At 34.5% G+C, this 22788-nt stretch overlaps 5 protein-coding genes across 8 annotated transcripts; 3 read left to right on the top strand and 2 right to left on the bottom strand.

The window, feature by feature from the left end:
• Window positions 1-1606: 1606 nt before the first annotated feature.
• LOC106639843 (uncharacterized) lies at window positions 1607-4018 on the top strand. The gene is made up of 5 exons (XM_089596399.1): window positions 1607-1854; window positions 1929-2742; window positions 2824-3476; window positions 3548-3662; window positions 3734-4018. The coding sequence occupies exons 1-5, from the start codon at window positions 1746-1748 to the stop codon at window positions 3936-3938; spliced, it is 1896 nt and encodes a 631-aa protein (XP_089452525.1). The 5' UTR covers window positions 1607-1745; the 3' UTR covers window positions 3939-4018.
• Window positions 4019-4077: 59 nt separating this feature from the next.
• On the top strand, window positions 4078-6750 carry LOC106639842 (transmembrane protein 17B). The gene is made up of 4 exons (XM_014353638.3): window positions 4078-4498; window positions 4866-4969; window positions 5397-5510; window positions 6492-6750. Exons 1-4 carry the CDS (start codon window positions 4405-4407, stop codon window positions 6732-6734), a joined length of 555 nt encoding a protein of 184 aa, XP_014209124.1. The 5' UTR covers window positions 4078-4404; the 3' UTR covers window positions 6735-6750.
• Window positions 6751-6771: 21 nt separating this feature from the next.
• On the bottom strand, window positions 6772-8549 carry LOC106639873 (glycolipid transfer protein). 2 transcript variants are annotated; one of them, XM_014353675.2, is made up of 5 exons: window positions 8422-8549; window positions 7845-7900; window positions 7643-7764; window positions 7210-7360; window positions 6772-7108 (listed from the first exon to the last, which is right to left on the bottom strand). In XM_014353675.2, the coding sequence occupies exons 1-5, from the start codon at window positions 8483-8485 to the stop codon at window positions 6926-6928; spliced, it is 576 nt and encodes a 191-aa protein (XP_014209161.1). In that variant the 5' UTR covers window positions 8486-8549; the 3' UTR covers window positions 6772-6925. The 2 variants fall into 2 exon arrangements, with proteins under 2 accessions (XP_014209161.1, XP_014209160.1); XM_014353674.2 differs by having other exon boundaries at window positions 8287-8549.
• Window positions 8550-10214: 1665 nt separating this feature from the next.
• LOC106639874 (protein singles bar-like) lies at window positions 10215-12036 on the top strand. The gene is made up of 4 exons (XM_014353677.2): window positions 10215-10603; window positions 10680-10862; window positions 10950-11090; window positions 11965-12036. The coding sequence occupies exons 1-4, from the start codon at window positions 10454-10456 to the stop codon at window positions 12034-12036; spliced, it is 546 nt and encodes a 181-aa protein (XP_014209163.1). The 5' UTR covers window positions 10215-10453.
• Window positions 12037-14755: 2719 nt separating this feature from the next.
• On the bottom strand, window positions 14756-22419 carry Ptip (PAX transcription activation domain interacting protein). 3 transcript variants are annotated; one of them, XM_089596362.1, is made up of 12 exons: window positions 21738-22419; window positions 21141-21325; window positions 19549-20950; window positions 19230-19479; window positions 18361-19118; window positions 17569-18247; window positions 17038-17479; window positions 16518-16702; window positions 16202-16443; window positions 15838-16107; window positions 15559-15763; window positions 14756-15309 (listed from the first exon to the last, which is right to left on the bottom strand). In XM_089596362.1, the coding sequence occupies exons 1-12, from the start codon at window positions 21831-21833 to the stop codon at window positions 15233-15235; spliced, it is 4791 nt and encodes a 1596-aa protein (XP_089452488.1). In that variant the 5' UTR covers window positions 21834-22419; the 3' UTR covers window positions 14756-15232. The 3 variants fall into 3 exon arrangements, with proteins under 3 accessions (XP_089452488.1, XP_089452487.1, XP_089452486.1); XM_089596361.1 differs by having other exon boundaries at window positions 14757-15309; window positions 18361-20950; window positions 21738-22224; window positions 22345-22406; XM_089596360.1 differs by having other exon boundaries at window positions 14757-15309; window positions 18361-20950.
• Between the last annotated feature and the right edge of the window lie 369 nt (window positions 22420-22788).

Here is a 22788-nt window from a genome sequence, read left to right on the forward strand (position 1 = left end):
ATAAAATTGCACTTGATCAAAAACACTTGTACTTACCTATATTTTGCGGGGAGATGATTCAACAAACAATTTGTTCTAATGACACCTCTTGACTTCACTCAAAAGTCACGTTAGGGACATTTCAAAGTTACATGCACACAGCTAGGGCTCACAGGAAAAAAAAAACAAAAACAAAAACAAAAAAAACTTAATACCAAAACATCACGTTGTTCAAGAGAAAAAAAAAAATCAAATAATTTATCGAAGACTGCGGGAAGGAAAGAGATTGAAGTGGGAAAAAAAGGGGGGGGACCATCGGCAATCGGACACCGCGAGTGATCGCGGCGGACTGAAAGGAGTATCAGATCGGGAGTGACAACGAAACACAAAGATGAGCCAACCCGTATACGCTGCACGCGAGCGCATTGCTTTTTTATTTTGACGGTCGACGGTTTTTGGCACCCGCTACAATGCACATTGAGATATCAATCAGATCGACGCTCGTCAATCAATCAGTTGCCTCATGAGGTATTGAAAACGTGAATCAGCAGAGCCTATGGTTCACAATATCAATATGTTATCGTTATAACGTGTCTGAGGTTGCTTTATTTTCCATCACCATGAAATAATACATTTTGAAGATCTTTCGTTTGAAATGTTTTTTCGATTTTTTCTTTAGCCAACACGCGAAAGTAGCCCTAACGAGTCAAAATCTTTAAATTTTCACTATACGAGTACACAGCTGTGTGGATTTTTCACAAATCATGGAAAATATTTTTGAAAATTACTCTCTACAGTGGCTACCACTTGGACACTAATATTATCCAGACATTCTACAAACATTATACGTAAATTCAAGAACAAAACATATTATCATTATTATTTATTTATTTATCCATACTTGTATCATAAATAACAATGATAAAACATACTTGTTTTTAATTGATAAGTAATCGAGGTTTTAACTTCCGGTCCGGGAGATAAAATTTATTAAACAGTCGTTCGTCAGTCGATGGATCATTTGTTGGGCTGATCTTGGCCCATTTTCATTGAACTTGGCAGTAGGTATACGTACTAATGTAAGACCGATGCTAAAACTGCCTGCGCTGCCCTTAGCTCAATAAACACACGAAAGCTATCTCATAAATAAATTATACTCGCGTAGGGTATAAAAACATCTTACATTGACATTCAGAGTCGATGGAAAGAATTTTTTTTTTTTTTTTTTTTTAACTGGATACTTTGCCTTGATGGGACGACCCGTATTACATTTCATAATTTTCCGCTTAAAGAAATTAATGGCTGATGTTGTTCCCGAAAAAAGTTATCCGACGATTTAATTGAATCCAACAAATAAATTACTCATCAATGTCCACCACCATTGCTCAATACCGATTGTTAAAGTTATTAAGCGTGTTATCGAATGTCACAATTAAATATCGCGCTCTTTGTGTTCATTGGTGCAAAATCCAATATGGAAGCGACTCGTTCCAAGCCTCCTGATTGGTTCATCATAGTTTTGGAGCTTTCAAGAGCACACGCATTTGCAGGTCGTCGTCTGCTGCTGGAGCCGAGATTTTTTTTGTAATGCCGTAACCTTTTAGTGTTATAGGTTTATATGTTATAATTAATGAAGTAATATATTTTAAAAGAAAGAAAAAAAAGTATTATTTTAAAACTGACATAAATCTTAGTATGATTTCTTGTACCAAATGATGAATTTGTTTTTGTTGTGAAAATATATTTTTAATCAAATCAATTTGTTGATGATGTTACTTAGAAGCATTCTAAGACCATGTCTAGCATTAAAAAATACAACTGCTTTTACACAGCGACTTTCTTTGCATCACACAACACACGTGAGAATAATGAAAGGTAAATATTCCCTTCATTTCCATTGTACTTGCTGATTATAAATATTTCTTTGGTTAACTGTTATTGGCAAATAGTCATGGAAGAAGCTCAAACAGTGCCGGTTGAAAATCGAAGCGACAGACTGATGGCAGATTTGGATACTGTGTTTCCATCAAAAATTTTGTTTAGCTTGGAAAACAACGAAGACATTGTTGATGGATCTCACATTGTTATGGCTCTTAAGAAATTCATGAAATTGTACTTGAATAAAAAGGCTTCTGCAAAAATTACAGACCTCACAGATCAAGAATTTTTTAAACAGTTGTCCTCAGTCATACGTTCAAAAGCAAGCAATTTGACTGTATCTGAAATCCTACAGATTTTAGAAATTTTAAAAAGAATGGATATACCAAACAATTTGGAAATTGTGGAATTACTTGCTAAGCATATTGAAAAAAAATTGCATTACTTGTCTTTGACAGAGATTAGTGCTCTGGCCTCATTATTAAAAAATATATTAAAACCTATCAAAGCAAACTCACTCATGGATAACCTGAAGCACAAATTTATCATAAAAATGTCAATGGAATTTGATGAAAATGACATAAGCCATCTTGCTCATGGACTGTCTTTTACAGCTTTTAATATGAAAAACCACGACTTGGAACACATTGTCGTTGAAAAATTGCAAAAGTACAAGGGTGAAATACCTCTTAAATATGCTATATTAATATTAGAAGCACTGTGCGAACACTACTATGCGCCCCGTACTCTTCAACAGGCATGGTTCGATGTGTATCACAGAGTACTCGATATACTTACTGAAAACAGCGAATTCCTTTCAGCTGATGAAGTTATTTATGCAATTTACATTGTCTCCGAACGAATAAGACGAGATCAAAGATACGTGTAAGTAAAAATTTATTCTTGTCCTAAATATTGTACACTTGATTCAACTAAAGTAAATTCTATTGAATTCCAAATTAATAGGAAAAACCTACGTTACAATGAAAAGTTTTATGATAACTTGTTGAAAAAAGTCGTGGAGGATGACATGGGTTTTGAGAAAGCATTAAGTGTGCTCAAGAGCTTAAACTCTATTAGACATCAAAGTAAAGAACTGCTCAATTACTGCAGTGCATCGTATTATGAAAAAATAGTAATATCAGAGCACAATATTTCGGATGAGGCAGGAAAATTGTTAGTTTTGATACACGGATTGGCCTTATCAAAGTGTAAAACGATCTTTTGGGATCAAATTGAAAACTTTGTCTGTCAAAATCGACAAACATTGCTAAGTTACGATCACCAAACTCTTTGTATTTTGGCACTAAATTTGTGTATTCTGGGTTCTCATCCATACTTTTTATTGGAAAAAGTTTTTGATGGCAAATTCGATTACTCCCAAGATAAGTTCATGCATTGGACATTCTGTAAATTAGTTCAGCTAGTGCAGTTAGATAAAGAGTACGTTGGGCCAATGCCTACAAAATCACAAATGGTATCCTTAAAAGCTTTTGTACATAAAAAAAGCGCAAGAAATGAGAATTATAAGTTCTTATTATTAGATCCCTTAAAAGAATGGCTTGGAGATGAAAAGTACATAAAGATGAACGTTGCGACGAAACTTAATCACTTAATAGGTAAATTTAAATTAATCTTGTAGTTTTTCATGTGGCATGTAAGGCTAATATTTTATTTTTTATTATTTCAGATTATTTTTTGGTTTTTGACGAGAATGGAAAACCAGTTTCGATAAATACAAGTAAAAAAGAACCCAACGATCTGGAGTATATAGAAGATCTAAATATTCCCCCAGAATACAAAACGTAAATAATCATATAACTTTTGAGTTTAAAATTTACTTGACGAAATTCATAAATAATTTTAATTTTTTTAGAATTTGTTTATTACACTTGCCTTATTACTGGTACTGGAGAAATACGAAAAAGTTAATGGGCATATATACAGTACCAGTCGACACATTAGAAGCTATGAACTATAAAGTGGTTGCTGTAAATAAATTAGATTGGAATGGTCTGCAAGAAAATCAGAAAAAAGATTTTATAGTTAATAAAATTCTATCAAAGCTTGATGATAGTTAATATTACTCCAAAAATTTGGTCTCTTTCGTGGAATAAATTTCTATGACAATTACTGCTTGAATGAAAAATTTTTAAACAGTCCAAGCATTGTCATTTATGTATTTTTTAATTTTTTGTAAATAATACCACAATTTTTTAAAATAAAAGTCTCGATTGCTAATTGTGAAAAAAACCTTTCTTTTTCATACATAAATTAATAACGATCAAAAATTACACCATCAAACCTTTAAAATTCAAAATAACAATTCTGTCATTTCAAACTGGATACGTAACTTTTATTCATGTACTAGATGTTATTCCTAATGGAGGTACACATGCCTGTTTCAGTGTTATATTCGAAGAGCGTAAGTATATCGTTGCCTAGCAGCGGTAAAATGTAAACATAGCGTAATAAGCGCTCGTTGATTTTGATAAATGTATCTGTACGATTATTTTAATCCGAGTACGTAGTGAATTGTTGAAAAACATGGAAACGTGGAAAAACTCGGTTGTCACAGCTTCTGATCGCATTTTTCCCGGTTTAGCGTGCCATGATAGAAAAAAGGAGTTTTACGATATTGGCAAGTACTTTTTACTCTACATGCGTATGGCAAAACAATATTGGGTATAAAAATGTTAAAATAAAATGTTAGCGTCAATTTTCATCCATTATTGCGTAGCTTGATTAATTTAATACATTAAACGTCATGCAATTATAATCAATAAGTGACGATAAGGCATGTTTTTTTGCAACAAATTAATATTAAAAAACTTTTTATTATTTTAGTACCAACACAAACATTTTTAATATAATTTGAGCATTTTTCAAAATCATGGTTCGCAAAGGAATTAAGGAAACATTAATTTTCTATAATTCGTCCAGAGAATGTCCTTAGAAATTAATTCCTTATAAAATATTTAAATAAAAATTTCGACTTGTTGTTACAGGAAATAGAATAAAGTCAAATCTGCCACTCCAAATTGCTCTATATTTGAATACTCGACTGTTTCCCATATGGATTCTCGTTCTTGTATACTACTTGGATTTAAAAGTATGTAATAATTTTATTATCTTAACTACAGGAAACGTCACATAAATTTCGTTTTATTTAGTTTTAGAGCACTAAAAATCGAAAAATATACGTTTTTTTTTTTATACATAACATACGAGCTTTAAAACGGAAAATTTCGGAAAATTTTATGATTGTTTTTGTGTGAAAAATACGAAACAATATATGTGATAATACTAATTATTGTAAGAGCACGACATGTGTAAGTTCTCACCCAAGCCGAGTGAATGTTGAAAATATTTTTTTTTTAAACCGATAAATAAATTAAATAAATAAAAAAATAAAAAAAAACACTTTTTAAAAATAGTCCCTGACTACGTTTCTACCTCCTATATGCATAAAGAAAAATTGATGAATAATTTTTAGAGTAGTGTGAAACTAAAAAAATTACTTTGACTTCCGCTCGCAGTATTACGAGCTTTCGAAGGTCTACAAGTTCGTCTCTGTCGCGGCATTTCTCACAGCAGCAACCTTGGAATGTGCAAGGCTCTACTTGGGGTATGTTGGCAATCTCGGCGAAAAAGTGAGTGCTATATATTTACATAATATATATGTTAAAGAGACTGTCCGGAATATAGTGAGAGTGTTGTCCGATCAAATAAGCGAAAAGTCTTCTTTGAGATTTCTTATAGAATTTTTTTTTTTTTAAACTTTAAGAATTTTCGCGTAAAATGTATCCTGAAAGATATGCGGCTTGGAAATTAACGAATGGTACTATTTTTTTTTTTTTTTTTTAATAATATACTGGTTAATGAATTTGAAGAAATTAACAATTTTTATAAATGTGACAATAACATTCATTAAAATCGTAATATAATTATGATTTATTTTTAAAAGAAAAAATTGAGGAAAACAATTAAAATGTGCTTAAAGATTACTTTATATATTTATATTGGATTGATTTATCACTTAATTTAAATGGTATAAATAAATATTTTCAGAGATTCACGCTTTAGATTCTACGTTATATTGACAAGCAGACGTCATGCTATAAAAAAATCCAGAATTGGGAATGAACACGCTGAATACTATTTTAAATACTTTTTCTGTACTAATCATAAAACACAGTGGCCTGAAAAATTTTTTTCCAAAAAAAAAAGCATTTTTGAAAGAGAAAAGAATTTAGGAAAAATTGCTGTATAAATATTTTAAAAACTATTTTTTAAATATTAAAGAAAAATAAGAATTATTATTTTAATACTTCAGTAATCTTCATAAAATGAATATCTTGTCTTTAACTCCTGTACCATCAGATAAACTTCGGATGAACCTCGAAAAAATTTCACGATAATTGACTGATCCAAGGAAATTAAAAAAAAAAAAGAAAAAAAATATTGCATTCGAGGCAAACTCTTTTTTGAACTACTTACGTATGTTTATGAATTCAACCAATTCTTAGGATATGTAAAAACATTTTTTTTTTTTTTTTTTAAATTGTAGAAATTACTAAAATACGATACAATTATTCATGTATTCAGCAGTGTTCAACTACAATTAATTCCAGATCCCGGAACTGGCCAGCTTCTGGCTCATTTCAACTCTGCTACAATTCCCGCTGTTGATGTTCCTAGTGTTCGACAGAAACTCCATGTATTACCGAAACGAAAGGATCATCAATGGGATAGCATTGGCGTTTCTAACCGCCGAAATCGTAACCGGCACAATTGTCTTGAAAATGTCGGCCGATTATCACGCCAAGCGATTTTTCATGGCCCAGATGTACGGTATCGACAATACGCTGAAATAAATTTTTATACTTTTCGTAAGCAATTAAAAACAATATGTACATACTGTAAAAATTATTTTTTATTTGTTTAATAAATTAAGTTACAAAATATACAACTAGCGGTAACTTGAACACTTTTGCAGGAACATTTTTTATTTCAAAACATATGGCTTGGAAAAAAAAAGTACAAAAAAAATCGTATCCAGCAGTCGTCAAACTTTGTAATTATTTTCTAAATTGTGCTCGTCGTAGAAAGCCTCGAGGTTCGTGACGTTGGCTCTCAGTCTTTTGCAAAATCTGTCGACGTTCCTTATCACGATTCTCTGCTCGACGTCGCAGCCATTCGCGAGGGCTCGAAAAATTTGCGTGCGCGTCGGGATCATCCGAGATAAAAGCTGCAACGTAAAACAAAAAATTTCAAAAATTCTACACATTTTCAATAATCTATGCTAGTAAAAGATACGGGCGCGACTTTTATTTTTCCCTCAAAACTCACCCCAAACAGTTGTTGGATCATATATCCATGGTACGGCTCTAGACTCAACTCGTAAGACTTTTTAAGATTCGCCACAAGATCTTCTGTCTGCTGCTCAGCGTGAAAATCGTTCACCATGTGCTCGAAGAACAATTGAATCATGTGCAGTCCCCTATGATGTTATAATATAGTCATTTTTCAACCGAATATTTGTCCGCAGCACTCGATTTACAAAATCAAAAATCGTTTTGTCACTGTTTTTTTTTTTATATATATTTTTTAGAATTATAAAAATAAATTATTATCTTTAATAAAAGTAATAACGATGATGCTTACAAATACTCAATATCAATAGCGTGTAAATGACTACTAGTTTTGATAAAATATGGTTGGAGATAAAAACAAAAAAAAATAATTTTTTTTTATACGCTAATGACAAACAATGAAAATTCACCTCCTCAACCACATGAGCGCGTCAATCGCCACTGGGCTATCCGTTTTATCTTTTTCCAACAGTAGCATCTTTTGTAACGTGTCGTGATTTTTTTTGTCAACGTTCATCCTTTTGACGAGTTTCTGTAATAATTTAACATTTAATCAAACCAAGTCGAGCCTTAGAATATTCAACCAAAGATTATTATCGTTCGAGAGCTTACGTTGACATTTCCCCGCATGTCGCACTTGACTGGCATGAACAGTTTGCCGAAGTAATCTACGGGACATTAATTCCATCACATTATACAAATATAGATTCCACAACGGATAAAAATACCGATTTTCCAGAGCTATGATTTTTGTATTTGTACAAGCTGAAGTATCATTTTTCTTGATACGGTGAGCGCTTGGTACGCAAAGGTAATCCTAGCGCACATCATACGAAACAATGCATTAAATTTTCACAATCGTCAATCGCGATTTCGCAACGTTTTACGTATTTTACCACGAAGAGTCACCGCGATGAAAATAAAAACCGGCTAATAAACGTGATCGGCTTCATTGAAAAAACAACGATTAGAGTCACCAATTTCGGGGGTTAGCCATCGCGCCGTTAACGCGCAGTTTAATGAAATTGTGTAAATTTGGGCAGAAAAATTGTACCGAGCATGCCGACGACCCCTTCCGCGGCTGCCAAGAATTCCTCGCTCGATATCTCGCCCGCGACCAACTCCGGGAACATCGGTAGCCGCAGATCCACTTCCTCGCACGACTCTGCCTCCGCGTCGTCGTTGTTACCTTTTTTCTTGCCAGAGCTGGACCTCAGGGTACGCCGGGACGACATCGTCTCGAGCACGGACATCTCGGCACTAACTGTCACCGAGGAAAAAGCGGCTCGAGGGACGGACAAGAAAAGAAAAGCGCGAAACGAAAATTAACACGCGTCGCACACGTCAGAGAATAGAATCGAGGAGTATCCACATGTATACGTATGTACAACCTATAGGCTGCGTAATCTAATCTCGAGCGCGCGCGCGCACGGCTCTTCTCTATACGCTACGACTAGCGGAGGTCTTTTTTGCTTTTTTTTTATTATCTTTTTTTTTTTCTCCTCTGTTCTATACATTGAGCGACTTTGACGCTAATACGTATATACATACAAGTACTCTTTAGGTATTGTATACATAATATTATATGTATACACTGACGCCGCGTATGTGTAAGAATCGTATGCGATTTCGATGATGCAATTTTATTCGGAGCTTTTATTTTATGCAGAGCTTGAGTGTTTCTGATGTTGTGGTCGATTCTTTTTATTAGGAAGTTGAGCGGTGCGGTGCACCTGCGAGGGTTGTATTCACAAATTATTGTGCCTAGATCAGCGCAGTTTTTAATTTTACAAATAATTTTCAATCTTGATTGGTTGTGCGCAAAACCTGCGCATATTTAGGTACAAACGTTGTGCTTAAAAAATGAGGATGAAATGCAATCCTTGTGTCCACTGGACATGGTCTACCAAATTATCGAAGGACGAGAACATTGCAGACTTGGAGCAATTCTTTTTTTCCACTCGTAATACTAGTTATACAGCGTGGAATTTTTTTTTTTTTTTTTTTTTTTTTATCTACACAAGGGAAATCGGGATGGAAAATTTTTTTATATGAAATCGGGGTGAAAGCTTATACCTCGAGAGAAAAGACTTAGTCAACGAGAATAAAAACCTACTAATTTTTTTTTATGAGAATCAGACAGTATACCTATAAATTAAACGTTTGCTTGCGGTCTTGTCGATAGCTTTTTACAACAGAAATTTCATCTCATTTTAAATTTTTTATGCTATTTTAAAGCTGTTTCAAAAAAACATTCAGCTAATATTATTACACCCCAGTAAATGTATTTAGTGTTAAATAATTATTTAAAAATTTAAGATGTATAATACTTTAAATTCTCAGTCATGAAATTCAGAAAAAATTTTTTTTTAAAGTAATAATTTAGTAATAATAATAATAATAATAATAATAATAATAAGCTAGATAGATATTACCTGAATTGGACACATAAATCGTTATATTCATTTTGATAAATATTTTTATTTAAATTGCAATTAACAAAGTGATTGTAAACTGCACCATAAAATAAATTTATATTCAAGATGTACATATTTATTATTGAAATATTTTTTACCATTAAATTCTGTTTATAAAAATTATAAAAAATAATAGAAATATATTAAATTAAAATAATACATTAAATATCTATACCAGACACTAGAAATACATTAAATTCTGTTTATAAAAATTATAAAAAATAATAGAAATATATTAATACGTAAATTTTATAACTGCATTTTCTCTGATTACTATTTACTATAAACATTCTAAGCTCATTGGTTACGCTATAACACATACGTGTTTGTTTTGATGTTGTTGCATGAAAAGGGCACCGCTTAAAATATCTTCAACTTTTCTCACACGGACATATTTGACCTTTCGGCGATGCGGGGGGTGCTGGAGGATGCTAGCAAGTCTTGCTCCCTTCAGTTGCATGGTGTACTCATAAGAAAGCGCTTCAACTACCATAAATATTTCGAATTCATCCCTATTTTTAATTTTAAAGTTTCCTATTTTAAAAATCACAAAAGTGCACAACCATTCTCTTCTGTGAATTCACACACATTTTTTTGCTAACACAAAGGGTTTCTTATACCAGTAATTTAATAAATATGAAAAAAAGTGTTTGTCAAGAAAAAAAGAAAGTTGATGGCTTGTTCAAAAACTAATAATTTGTAAAAATAAATTAAAAAAGAAACTGTCATAAAAAAGAGTCCAAGATGGTCAAAAAAGCAGGTCCAGTCATCAAAACAGCGCCAGTCGCAACCCACGGAGCTGGAGGCATACCGTGTTTTTGTTGTCGCTGCTTCACTTGTATCCACATAGAATTTCTCAAGACCCTGCCAGGAATGGTTAAAGCATCAGAAGTGGTATTAATATACTACCATTTGTTATTTTCGATGCAATAGCAAGCACTTTTCGCTCATTAAAAAAATTTTCTCGCAGGTCATCAATTTTATCATCCAGGGTCTGTTACTTAAATACGGTTTGCTCTACCACGCACAAATCGGATCTGCCTTCGAAGGTGCATTAACAACTTCGTCCGCGTGTTTTTTAAACTCATCAATTTTGCTGTTGTGTTACATGTGCTCCGAAAAATCCTACAAACTCATCCAGTCTTCGCAGTTTGTAAGTTTTAGTAGTCAATATAGGATATTTATTTATTCTCGTCCTCTCAAGAGCACATTTTTATTTTACTCTTTTCCACTTTTTCAGGAAATGATATTTAATTTCATTGCCTGCTGCTTTTGCTTGAGTTCAGCATCGTGTCTTGGATTTGCAACAACAGTGTTCCTTTGGCCCCTTTATATCATAACACCTGGGTTTTATGTTTATCCAGCGATGACAACAGCTTACGTAAGTGCTTAAAGCAACATTATTATCTTTTATGATGTTTGTGATAAATGCATGCAATAGTATATTTTTTTATCGAGTTGAAGCTATAACATGTACTAAAGCTTGATTTTTAATCTATCTGTATCAAACTTTGTATAAAACTTATTAAAAATTCGATGCAAGTATTATATCTAACGAAAAGCTATGATTAATGAGCTTAAGATCAAATTGTTTAATTTTTCCTCATTAGATGTATGAGATGTTTAAAAAATTTTTTTTTATTTTTATTTTAAAAGAGATAAAATATGTTTTATATGGTAATTCAAACCAAAATTCTTGCTATATTCTGTAAAAATTTATAATTTTTTTTTATTCAAAACTGTGCACAGATTAAAAAATTCAAACAATTAAAAAAAAAAAAAAAAAAACGTTTAACTTAAAAAATTACAATTAAAGCAATTTCTATGTACAATGTCTTGTATAAAATTTTAATACGTTATTTGATTATTTTATTAAGATTCGTAAATGGCCTGTAATATTATTTCTACCAATTTTGGTTTCGAAATATCAATCCCAGTACTAAGATGAATATAATATTACACATGCTAACAAATATTGCATAGCATTTCAACAAAGCAGCTCTGCATAGCAACAAATTAATTTTGATCATATTTTAATAAATGCTTTAAATAACATTAGAATCAATTAAATACTAGCTCAATATACTTCCTTATAATAAGTCAGTGTACATATGGGACGTACAAAATAATGCGATGTTTTGTTATGATTTTTTTTCAAATTAAACAAAAAATATGTTCATTATTATGAAGATTATTAAAACATGTTCATAATAAATATTAAGTCATACTAAATCAACTATACATTATTCTTTCAGTACCTCAGTGGAGTCGTTGGGGTTCTATATGGAATTGACACCTATTTTGCCTACATAGAATATAGAGGATAAGTTTGGAAATATTTGCACTTACATGAAGAAGAAAAAACGTTTAACAATGGATCTCATATTAGTTATAGTGATATTTTGTAAAATTATTTAAGGATATATTATTTGATTATTCATAGAACCAAGTGATAAGATTACAGTAATCTTAGGTAATTAAAATTAAATATTACGTATTATATATTAAATAGTACATTATTATATTAAATGTACGTTACATATGGATTTAGAAAAATTCTCACGACGTTGGTAAATTAAAAATTTGTACTAATCGAATCTTAAATTTATAAAATTTTAAAATGTATGTACGTTGTCTGCATATTTTATAAAAACACATATGCTTATAATTTAAGTTAGAATTAACTAGGCGATGGTAAAATCAGTTTTTTGGTAAGATGATCCATCTGCTTAATATTAATAATAATAAATGATATAATATTGATAAAGCCACATGTAAATAAATAATAATAAATAAGTTTTTTATCACTCATATAAATTTTAAGAAAAATTGAAATTTTATCACAAAAAATTGTCATATTGTAACAGCTTTTGATGCTGGAAAACTGTTATTAGTAAATTAAAATTTATTAATAAATTTTTTTGTAATACTTTTTGCTGCATTGGACGTACTTATGATGTTTTGACGTTTGTCGTGCCTGTGGTACAAAAATCGTGTTCGTCTCATAAGCGTCATTCATCGGGGGCTATTTAATGATCCTTCGGACTTAAGGATGTAGCCCCAGCAGCGGTGGCACTCATATATTGTGTCAAAAACGACCATTACTCCTATATACTGTAAATGTAATCACTTCTTTTTTTTTTATTTAAAATAAGTTAAGGCAAAATTTTACTATAATTTTCAGTCATTATGTCGAAAACTAGACGATAGCAACTTTCTTCGATTGACCAAAAGTATTTCAACAAAAGTTTCGACCACCATCTATTTGCAATAATAGCTAAATTGTTATAATCGCAGTATTTTCTGAAATTTTGGACAACACTCGTTGGAAAAATTAAAAAAATAACATCTGCAATAAAGGTTGGTAAGCATAAACATAAGCAAGGCTGCGTATGCAAATATTTTGGTAAATTATGTACCTGCAAAAGAAAACTTAATACAAATAAACGCGAACGTTTGGGTATAAATCAGAACTTCCAATGCAATTATTGTAATAAGGTTTTTTCTCACAAATTTCAATTGATAATGAACATTCGCATCCATACGGGCGAAAAACCATATAAATGTAAAATATGTCAAAAATCTTTCGCTGTTTCAAGTAATCTACAAACGCATCTTCTTATGCATACTGGCGAGCGATCTTTGAGACGTCACGATTGTGGTAAGCTTTTTCATCTCAAATTCGATCTCAAACAACACATTTATACCCATTCAGATGGAAGTCTACGATATGAATGTGAAATGTGTGGAAAATCCTTTATTCTATCATCTTCTCTAAAAAAGCACACCCTGATTCATACAGGCGAAAAATCACATAAATGTCAAATCTGCGGAAAATCTTTTACTTATAAAAGTTATCTCATCGAGCATACTCGCATCCACATAGGCGAGAAGCCATATAAATGTAAAATATGTGACAAACCTTTTACCCGAAAATTTACTCTGAATAGACACTTTTTAACCGATACAGGCAACAAACCATGTAAATAAAAAAAAAAATATTCACACTCGTATTTATCGCATCAAAATACATAAAAGATTCGCATTGAAATGCTTGTAATGATGAGAACTTTATTATACGCTTGAGCGAGAAAAATCGGCAAGATATGCATATATTTGTGAATCGGTCTCGCCTTCCGATGGACTTCGAATTTCATTGGAATAAAACTTAAAGTGACAGTGAAGACAAACAAGTAATACGACGAAAATCGCGAGACTAACAGAATTTTTAAGGTATAATTTTTTTCAGAATCACAGCTGCTTTAAAAATAATAGAATTTTTTTTTGTTTTTGTCCAACAGCGGATTATAATGTCGTTCCATTTAGATTATTGTACGAATAGTAAAAAGTGTTTTATAATGTGTACGAATAAGCAAATGTACATCTCACAACTTTTTGATAGTAGGTACTTATAATTTATTCGTGACGAACCAAAAATCCATATCAAAATGTGTTGTTAAATTTTACTACAATTGATAATTGTACAAGATTCCCAATCATACGAATATTGAATAATCACGAATAAAACATCATTGGTGGCATGTGTACTTCAATTATTATCATCCACATCAATTAGTAAACAGACATGGTAAAAAAATACATGTATATCATTCTAGATGCATTAAAAAAATAATGCACATAATCATTTATCAAGAATAATTTGCCAATGTCACTCTTGTGTTCAAAAAAATTTTAAAAATTACTTAAAAATGTATACTAACACAAGAATAAAAGATGTCATAAAAAATAATACGGCATTACAATTTTTCGAATTTTTTCTCATTCTACGATTGTGCTAATGGAATTTTTTTCGAATGCAGATTGTTTAGAATTTTTGAAGTTTTCATGTCCCTTTTTATGTATACAGCAGTAAGCTGTATACTTTGAGGAAGTAATCAACAATGTTGTTTCTTTTTTTTAAATTAAATATCTCATTTAAAGAAAAAATCTTAATCTAGTTTTGTATACGGATAATGTGCATAGTTGTGGAAAATAAACAAGGCATTTGGGTATATTAAATAGATTTTTTATTTTTGGTTCTAACAAAAATAAAGATATTTTCTTTTCAAAACTATGATCCAATGGTGTTGGATGTATTTTGACAACACAAAATAGGTTCACAATTTTTATGAGAATGTAATATTTGTACAATTTTTAGCGCATACTCATGTTTTATTAAATTATGAAATAAACACTTACCTATAAACAATGAATTAAATTTTATATTAAATCTTTTAAATTTACTAATATACAATACGAAAGAACTAATTCAAAATTATATTGTAATTTTTGTAATGCACGTCGCAGGTAATGATAATTTTGATAAGAGAAACATCAATTTAAAATTTAAATGATTGGTTTCTTTAAAAAACAAAAAAAAAAATAAAAAAAATTATTGTCTTTTTGGAAAAGTGTATCGAAATTAAATATTCTATTATTCACAAGTAAATTTCAATACAGCTCTGATAAACGAGTCAAATAAAAAATTATATAAATTTTATATTTACTTATGCATTCACTTTTTTACGACGGAGAAGACGTGTCAAGTTGGAAGCATTGCTTGGCAATAGCTCCTAAAACGATTTCCGCACTGTATACATCTGAAATAAAAAATTTTCCTCAATAATCTATAATACAAAAGACACAATGTTCTTTGGCCTTACATGAAATAATAGTTGTTTGATTGCTTTCAGACTTAAACTAGAAAAGTAAGGATGCTAATTGTGCGCTCAAACTAACAAGTAAGGATGGAAAACATCACACTATTGGCGATAGTTGATTCAGAGGCGTTTTATCATCACTAAGCAATCAACTCATATTATTCAACAAAGGTACAATGTAAGACTTACTTATATCTGCTCGAAGGACATCAGCCAATAAATGTAAATCATTTTCAACTGTGATTATTATATAATCTGACTTTCCGCTGCTCATCTCTTGTATTTGAGCAAGAGATTTTCTTTGTTTATCTACATTGCCTCCAGCACTCTCAATAATTTCTGCCATTGCTGACGGAGAAGGTATTACACTTGGTGTAACATAAAACGTTTTACCCTACGAACAAGGATTTGTTGAAAATTGGGAAAACTTGTACTTATATCTATGATACTCATCAAAAAGAAACTCACCTTAAGTATACTACCACGATTAGGACTAGCTAGTGCTTTTTCAATATTGCAACTAAAATTCTTCTCAAACTCAGGATCATTCAACGTATACGAACTTTCCTCAACAAAAGTATTCTTTGCCGAGCAGTCAAGTAGCCACTGAAGACTAACGATATATTTACAATGTGACAGACAACAAAGAAGTTTCACAGTTCGCAGAGGTGCGTTCATTACCAAATGCGTAGCATCTTTCCAACTTGATGCTAGCGTACCACCTAGTTCTCTAATACGCTATGAAAATTAAATATAACGTTGTATTTGGAAAATCGTTTACCCAGTACAAGTTTGAAATGAAAAAAAAAAATATATATATAAAGAAACTTACTTTTGCATGTTTTTTCGGGCTTATACCAGAAAATAATATCCTCGGTTGATCTTCCAGTGAAGGAGGATTTGGATTACTTATAGTTATAGGTTCATCTAATGCCAAATTTTGGGGATCCTTATTCGACAATGGTATATCTAATTTTGGTTTTTTATACTTTCTCATCGCGGTTGGTCCTTGGCCGACTTGTTTAACCTTATCGTAAGATTCTTGAGTTATATTTATAGGCATTTTCCAAGCAGCTATGACACAAAGTAAGGTTTAAAATATTTTTTTCATATTACAGAGTTTCAAGAACAGATCGTGGTGGACTTACCCATAAGATGAGGCACAAGTGAATAATCTAATCTAAAAGGATTTCCTAAACTATACTGTTGATATTTAGAGGCTTCTAACTGATGCAATGCTGACATATGACCACAGAGCAAATCTGTCAACCACTGGGCATTTGCAACACTAGTCTGCCATTCACGTGCCTTTTTATATTTTGGTCCCTCGGGTCTGAAAAAAAAAAAAAAAATTAAATTATCGTGCTAATTTACTATCTACTGATCCTCAATACTGCTGTTAAACTAAATAATTGTTAGTTGCAAAAAATGTAATTATCAATTTTATAAACTAACTATAAAGTCAAGCAAGACTATCCAATGATTAACTAAAAAGTTTGTAAAAATAAAATAAAATCGTTTCGTGTGCACATTTTGTTTGTGTTCAAAGTGTAGTTTGATTATAACTTTAAATAACAATGTTCAAGCTTTAGTAGTGATTACATGAATATTTTGGTTTTTAATGATTCTTAGTCACTTGACGAAAGTAAAAAAATGACCCTCACGTACCTCTTACAAATTAATAGCGTATTGTGGCGCGAAAAGTATTTGGTAAACTTGGCACCAATTGCCTCCAGCATGAACTTGACTTTGGCACGTTCCTCGCCCTCGAAGCCTGACAATGATACAATCTGTTTGGTACAAGGTTGTTCAGGTATACCAAAGGGTAGAGGAAAGTGGAGTGCGTGCCAGGGCGGTAGCACCTGCTGTTTGTTCACGACGTCCGAGAGCCAATGCGCCGTTATGCAGCGCTTGTTGTCTCGAATGGCTTGCGCGATTAGAGGATGCTTTTGCGTCATTGCCAGTACGTGCGTTGCCCTCGCACAATACTGTGGCTCTACTTCACCGCCGTGTTTTTCGATTACTTGTTTCCAAGTTGCCACTTCATCGCCCGACGTATCGTACTCGACAATTACGAATATACAACCGAGTAGGAACAGATCTGGAGGCACTGAATGGCAAAAAAAAAAGAACCATATCAATATATGATACAGTATTTACAAAACTGTAGTTTTGAAAATAAGATAATAATATTCTTACACTTTAAGTTAGGATTGTGACCATAGAACTGCGCTTTTGGCTGTTGCGCTGCAGCAGCAGAACCTGGCATCTTGACAGGACTTCCTGGAGGTGCACCGTTCGTGATATTTCCCAACGTTCTCCTCTGATAGGCAGCTAGCAACTGAGGATCCTGGGAGGGTGGAGGTGGTGGCCTGTGCTGAGCTGTCATCAACCTCAACTGTCCAGCTGCGCTACCGTCCGCCGCACCACCCTGTAGTCTATTGGTAAGCATGTTAGCCAGAGCAGTTTTCGTTTTGGCGTTCACAACGAGCTGCTGATCGGTAGACAATGGTTGAGTACCGCCAGGACCAGGCATGGCTGCCATAGCACCGGGCTCTGGCTGTTGACCCACAATTTGTTGCTGTTGCTGCGGCTGTTGTTGTTGTTGTTGTTGTTGTTGTTGCTGTTGCTGTTGCATCTGCTGCAATTGTATTCGAGCAATTTGTTGTTGCTGCTTCTGCATCTGGAGCTGCGCGAGCTGCTGCTGCGTTAGAGGCTGGCCTTGAGGAAACGGTTGGTTTTGAACGATTTGTTGGGCACCCTGAGGTGCCTGACTTGTCTGCACAACGACCTGGCTGTTGGAGTTAATTGGCGCAAGGGCAGGTGGCTGAACAACAGGATGCATCTGAGCAGGCTTTTGGCCTGGTGCTCCCGAGATCTGTAAGTAAATTTTTTCATCAGAAAAATCTATGCGACAACACTGGTAATTCGATCAACTGTGCTGATGAAAATTATAAAATCTGTGGACAATTCGACACCATTATTGTTTACCTGTGGTCCCATGAGTTGTGGCCTTGCTTGCGAAACCCATTGGATTCCTCCAGGCTGACCAGGTTTCCCTGGACTCCGAACAACAGCAATATGTGGTCCCGGCTGCTGACGTTGTTGTATAGGTCGTTGAAGGAATAACGTCTTGTGTTTCTGAAGTTTTTGTATGAACTGCGCTCTTTGCTGGGGGTCCATTTGCTGCAGCTGCTGATGCGTTTGCTCGTCCAGCTGGATAAGCTGTCTGGGTGGTTGCGAGGGCTGCTGTGGCCACGGAGCAGCTGGCCTTGGCTGGCCAGCTATTTGTTGTTGCTGCTGTTGCCTCTGGAGTTGCAGCTGATACTGTTGCTGTTGCCATCGGGCGTCTCTCTGAACCATGAAACCTTGCTGATTCGGTCCTACCAGTTGAGTCGGTGACTGTTGTACCTGACCTTCTCGAACGATGAATTGTTGGGAGCCTGGTGGCACAGATTGTTGAAGTTGTTGCGAGATCTGTTGAATCTTTTGCTGCTGTTGTTGGAGCAGTATCATTTGTTGGCACTGTTCTGGCGTTAGTTGCTGCTGTTGCTTTTGTATTGGATTCTGCTGCTGCTGCTGCTGCTGCTGAATTCCCATTTGCTGGTTCTGCTGCTGATTCAACTGCTGCACTTGCTGAGAAAGCATTTGTTGTTTTTGTAGAAGCAATTGCTGTTGGGCAGCCAATTGTTGCTGCGTCATTTGCTGTTGCTGAGCTATCTGTTGTTGAGGGACCATTTGTTGCTGAGTTGTCATTTGTTGTTGCGATGTCATTGGCTGTTGCACCATTTGCTGTTGTTGCTGCTGAGGAGCCATTTGCTGCTGAGGCACCAACTGCTGCTGCGAAGTTATCGGCTGTTGTATCATTTGTTGCTGAACCATTTGTTGCTGCGGACTCAAATGCTGCTGCGGATTTATGGGTTGTTGAGGAGTCATTTGCTGTTGAGGCATTATTTGTTGTTGAACAGACATCTGTTGCTGTGGGGCCATTTGCTGTTGCGGTGGCATTTGTTGTTGCGGCACCATTTGTTGAGGAGGCATCTGCTGTTGTGGCGTCATTTGAGGTTGTGACGTCAATTGTTGCTGCGGTACCATTTGCTGGGTAGCCATCTGTTGTTGTGGGGCCATTTGTTGCAGTGGTGCCAATTGCGCTTGAGATGTCATCTGCTGTTGAAGCACCATTTGCTGCTGAGGCATCATCTGCTGTTGTGATATCATTTGTTGCTGAGGTAACATCTGCTGGGACTGCACCATTTGCTGCTGAGGCATCAACTGTTGTTGTTGTTGTTGTTGTTGTTGTTGTTGTTGTTGTTGTTGAGCATTTACCTGCTGGGATGACAGCTGATGCAACATTTGTGTATTAACTTGCTGCTGTTGGGACACAATAGCCTGCTGATTTATGTTCTGTTGTTGTTGATTCATCTGTGGCTGCTGTGGTATTTGAAGAAGTTCCTGCTGTTGGTTCAGCATCTGCTGTGGTTGATGCATACCTTGAGAATTCATCATCTGTGAAGTGGGTATATCTTGTTGAGTAGGAGACTTCAAAGGAAGCATATTATTCGACTGAACTCCAGGGGAGTTCCATCCACCCTGTTGCATATTATTCTGCACGGAAGAAATTGGAATGCTCGTAGTAGAGTGTACAGCTGTGTTTGGTGGGGCCGACGACCACGCAGCAAACTGTTGTTGTTGTTGTTGTTGTATTGGTTGTTGTGTTGGCTGCTGTAATTGCTGATGTGACTGCTGCATTGGCTGCTGCAACTGCCCTTGTGGATGCTTTAAGTGTTGCTGTTGCGTCTGTTGCTGGGGTTGTTGCATTTTTGTCTGCTGTTGTAGCTGCTGCATTTGTTGTTGTGACTGCTGAGACTGTTGTATGTGCTGCTGTGGCTGTTGAATTTGCTGCTGTTGCAACTGTTGCTGGTGAGTTTGTTGTAGTTGTTGCTGCACTTGTTGTAGTTGATGTGAATGTTGCATCTGTTGTTGTGGCACTTGCTGCTGAGATTGCTGTAATGGCTGATCAGGTCTTTTTACATTGTTGATATTTTGAGAGCTTGTGGGAAGATACATTGGTCCAGGTGAAGTGGTTGACGTTACACTTGGGTTTTGAGGCATTGCTTGCGATGTCACTGCTGGCTGAGATTTCTGTTGATTCCATGGCATTCTTTGTTTCAATTGTTCAAGCATTGCTTTTGTACACTCCTGCTCTTCTGGAGTAGTGTTGTTTTCTAGCTCTTCATCCATAAATCCTGTAATTAACGCTGTAGAACTATTTGGAGATGGGTAGACTAGAAATCTTGGATGGAACTCTGTTTCCCCCACAAGACTTCCTTTTCTGCAACACTCAACTACCCAGTCAGGAGTAACAATGTCGATCTGATGTCTCGATGCAGCCTCATACTTTGCCCCGCTGGCTTTACTAACTATTAAATGTGTGCAAAAACGATCCAATTTCATTTGGCATTTACCCCCTTGCAGAGTTATCATAGCCCATAATGCTTTGCTGTCTGATCGACTGACTTGTGATATACAGGCCTTTACATTGGAAAATAACTGATTGTCTTCAGGTGAAAAATAATGAGTTCTTAATGTGCAAAAAATTTCGTCAAGGAAAAAAATTAGTTTCCATCAAAATTAAAAATAGACCAATTTTAACAAACAACGTTCTGTTTGCAAAACAGTAAGAAGTTTGAAACAAGTGACTTGTCAAAAATTAAATAATTTATAAAAAATGAACAACTATTCACAAAAATTTTATGCAAGTAAAAGGATACGGAAGAAGTTGTCTGCATTTTGCAGAATAAAAAATCCAATCTTGCGTCACTGCTGGAATTTCATACAAATCTTTTGCTGCAGAAATATCATTTTCCAAAGCTTCAAAGCCAGCAATCAAATGTGAAACGAAATCACTAAAATAATTGGATCTTTCAGCTCCTCCTTCTTGTAAAATATTTAGAATCTGCAAAGAAATTTCACCATTTAATCAATCTTTTAAAGAAACGTTTTTGAATTGCTACCAAATAGTGTACATGTGCATTATTAACAAAAACAGGAATCCAATACATGGAAAGTTACAATAGACGTATAAACTGCATCTTTATAAATACAATTCAAAAGAAGAAACCTTTTTGTAGCATTACAAGGTAACAATTTGTCAATAGCTAAAGCAAATGTTGACACTTGTTGAGTAGTTTCTCAAAGCAGTTTAAAAATAAAAAATAAAGAAAAATGGAATTCTTTGTAGAAATCAAAAACACCAGGTAGAATCACACAAAATAAATAACAAAAGTCCCATGCAAACAAACAGTAAAACAATACAGTAGGAGGGTGTATGTAAGTTTGTTATGGCGAAGAGAGAGACAATAAAGCACCTTGGGATCTGCCTCGCCGCTGACATAGTACTTGACTTTGGCGAAGAAGCTCGAGTCGAGCTTTAGCTCCTCGAAGCCGGCACATATGTCGCCCATCTTTAGCTGAGATGCAGCAGCAGCCACCGAGCCGTCGTCGTCTTGGCTCCTGGCTGGCTTGGCACTTCATATACTCAAGCGAGGATAGAAAGGACCCGGTCACACCACTCCTCCGTGGGGTAGAATCAGGCCATTCGCAATGTAACTCTCCACAGTATCGCGTGTTTTGCCTTCGTCGAGTTTTGTTTTGTTATGGAAAACGTACACTCCACACTGTATCACGGACACCAGGGCAGACGATAATATACCGTGATGGTTGCATGTTGCATCTTTCGTGCGTGTCCACCTCGATTCAACTATAAATATTTTACTCTCGTTTTTGTTATTATTTCTTTTCACACGAGAGAGTTGGACTGCTGCGTCGTATCGCGCGCGGGTGCGGACCAGCCAACTGAATGAATATATATTGTCTTTACTTATTTACTTTCCCGTTTTATTTTATTCGAGCCCTAAGGTAAAAATCGTGCACGGGAGTATCGGGAGAGAGAGAAAGATCGCCACAAGAATATACGAAGTATTGTTCGAGATGCCGACGAAGACGAAGAAGTAGAGGTAAAGTCAAGGGGGAAGACCCGGAGCTCATTGAGGTTAGGACGCTAGGACATTAAAAGGCATTAAGGCAAGAACGCGACGCAAGCGCCTTTTGATTGTATTGTATTTGTATCTATGCAAATCTATACAATGCATATAGGTACATGCAGGCTATTGTCACAGTTTTATATTTACATTCTAACAAAATAGTTATTTCGTAAGCGGGATGTATTTATTCATTGAATTTTGGGAGTGCTTCGTTTTTTTGTCGTCAATAATGCAAAAAAAAAGATCTTTAATTCAGTTATAGAAATGGTTAATCAACCTGTGCGTGTGTGTGCGCCAAATTGCGAATGATCAGCGCCATCTCGCGCGAATGACTTCGAACTAAAAAGCACCCTGATTGTTTTGAAGAAAATGTGGT

This window comes from Copidosoma floridanum, unplaced genomic scaffold, assembly GCF_036245765.1.
Source record: "Copidosoma floridanum isolate Cflo_tuat_1 unplaced genomic scaffold, Cflo_Japanese_pri ptg000030l, whole genome shotgun sequence".
In the NCBI taxonomy this organism is placed as follows: Eukaryota; Metazoa; Arthropoda; class Insecta; order Hymenoptera; family Encyrtidae; genus Copidosoma; species Copidosoma floridanum.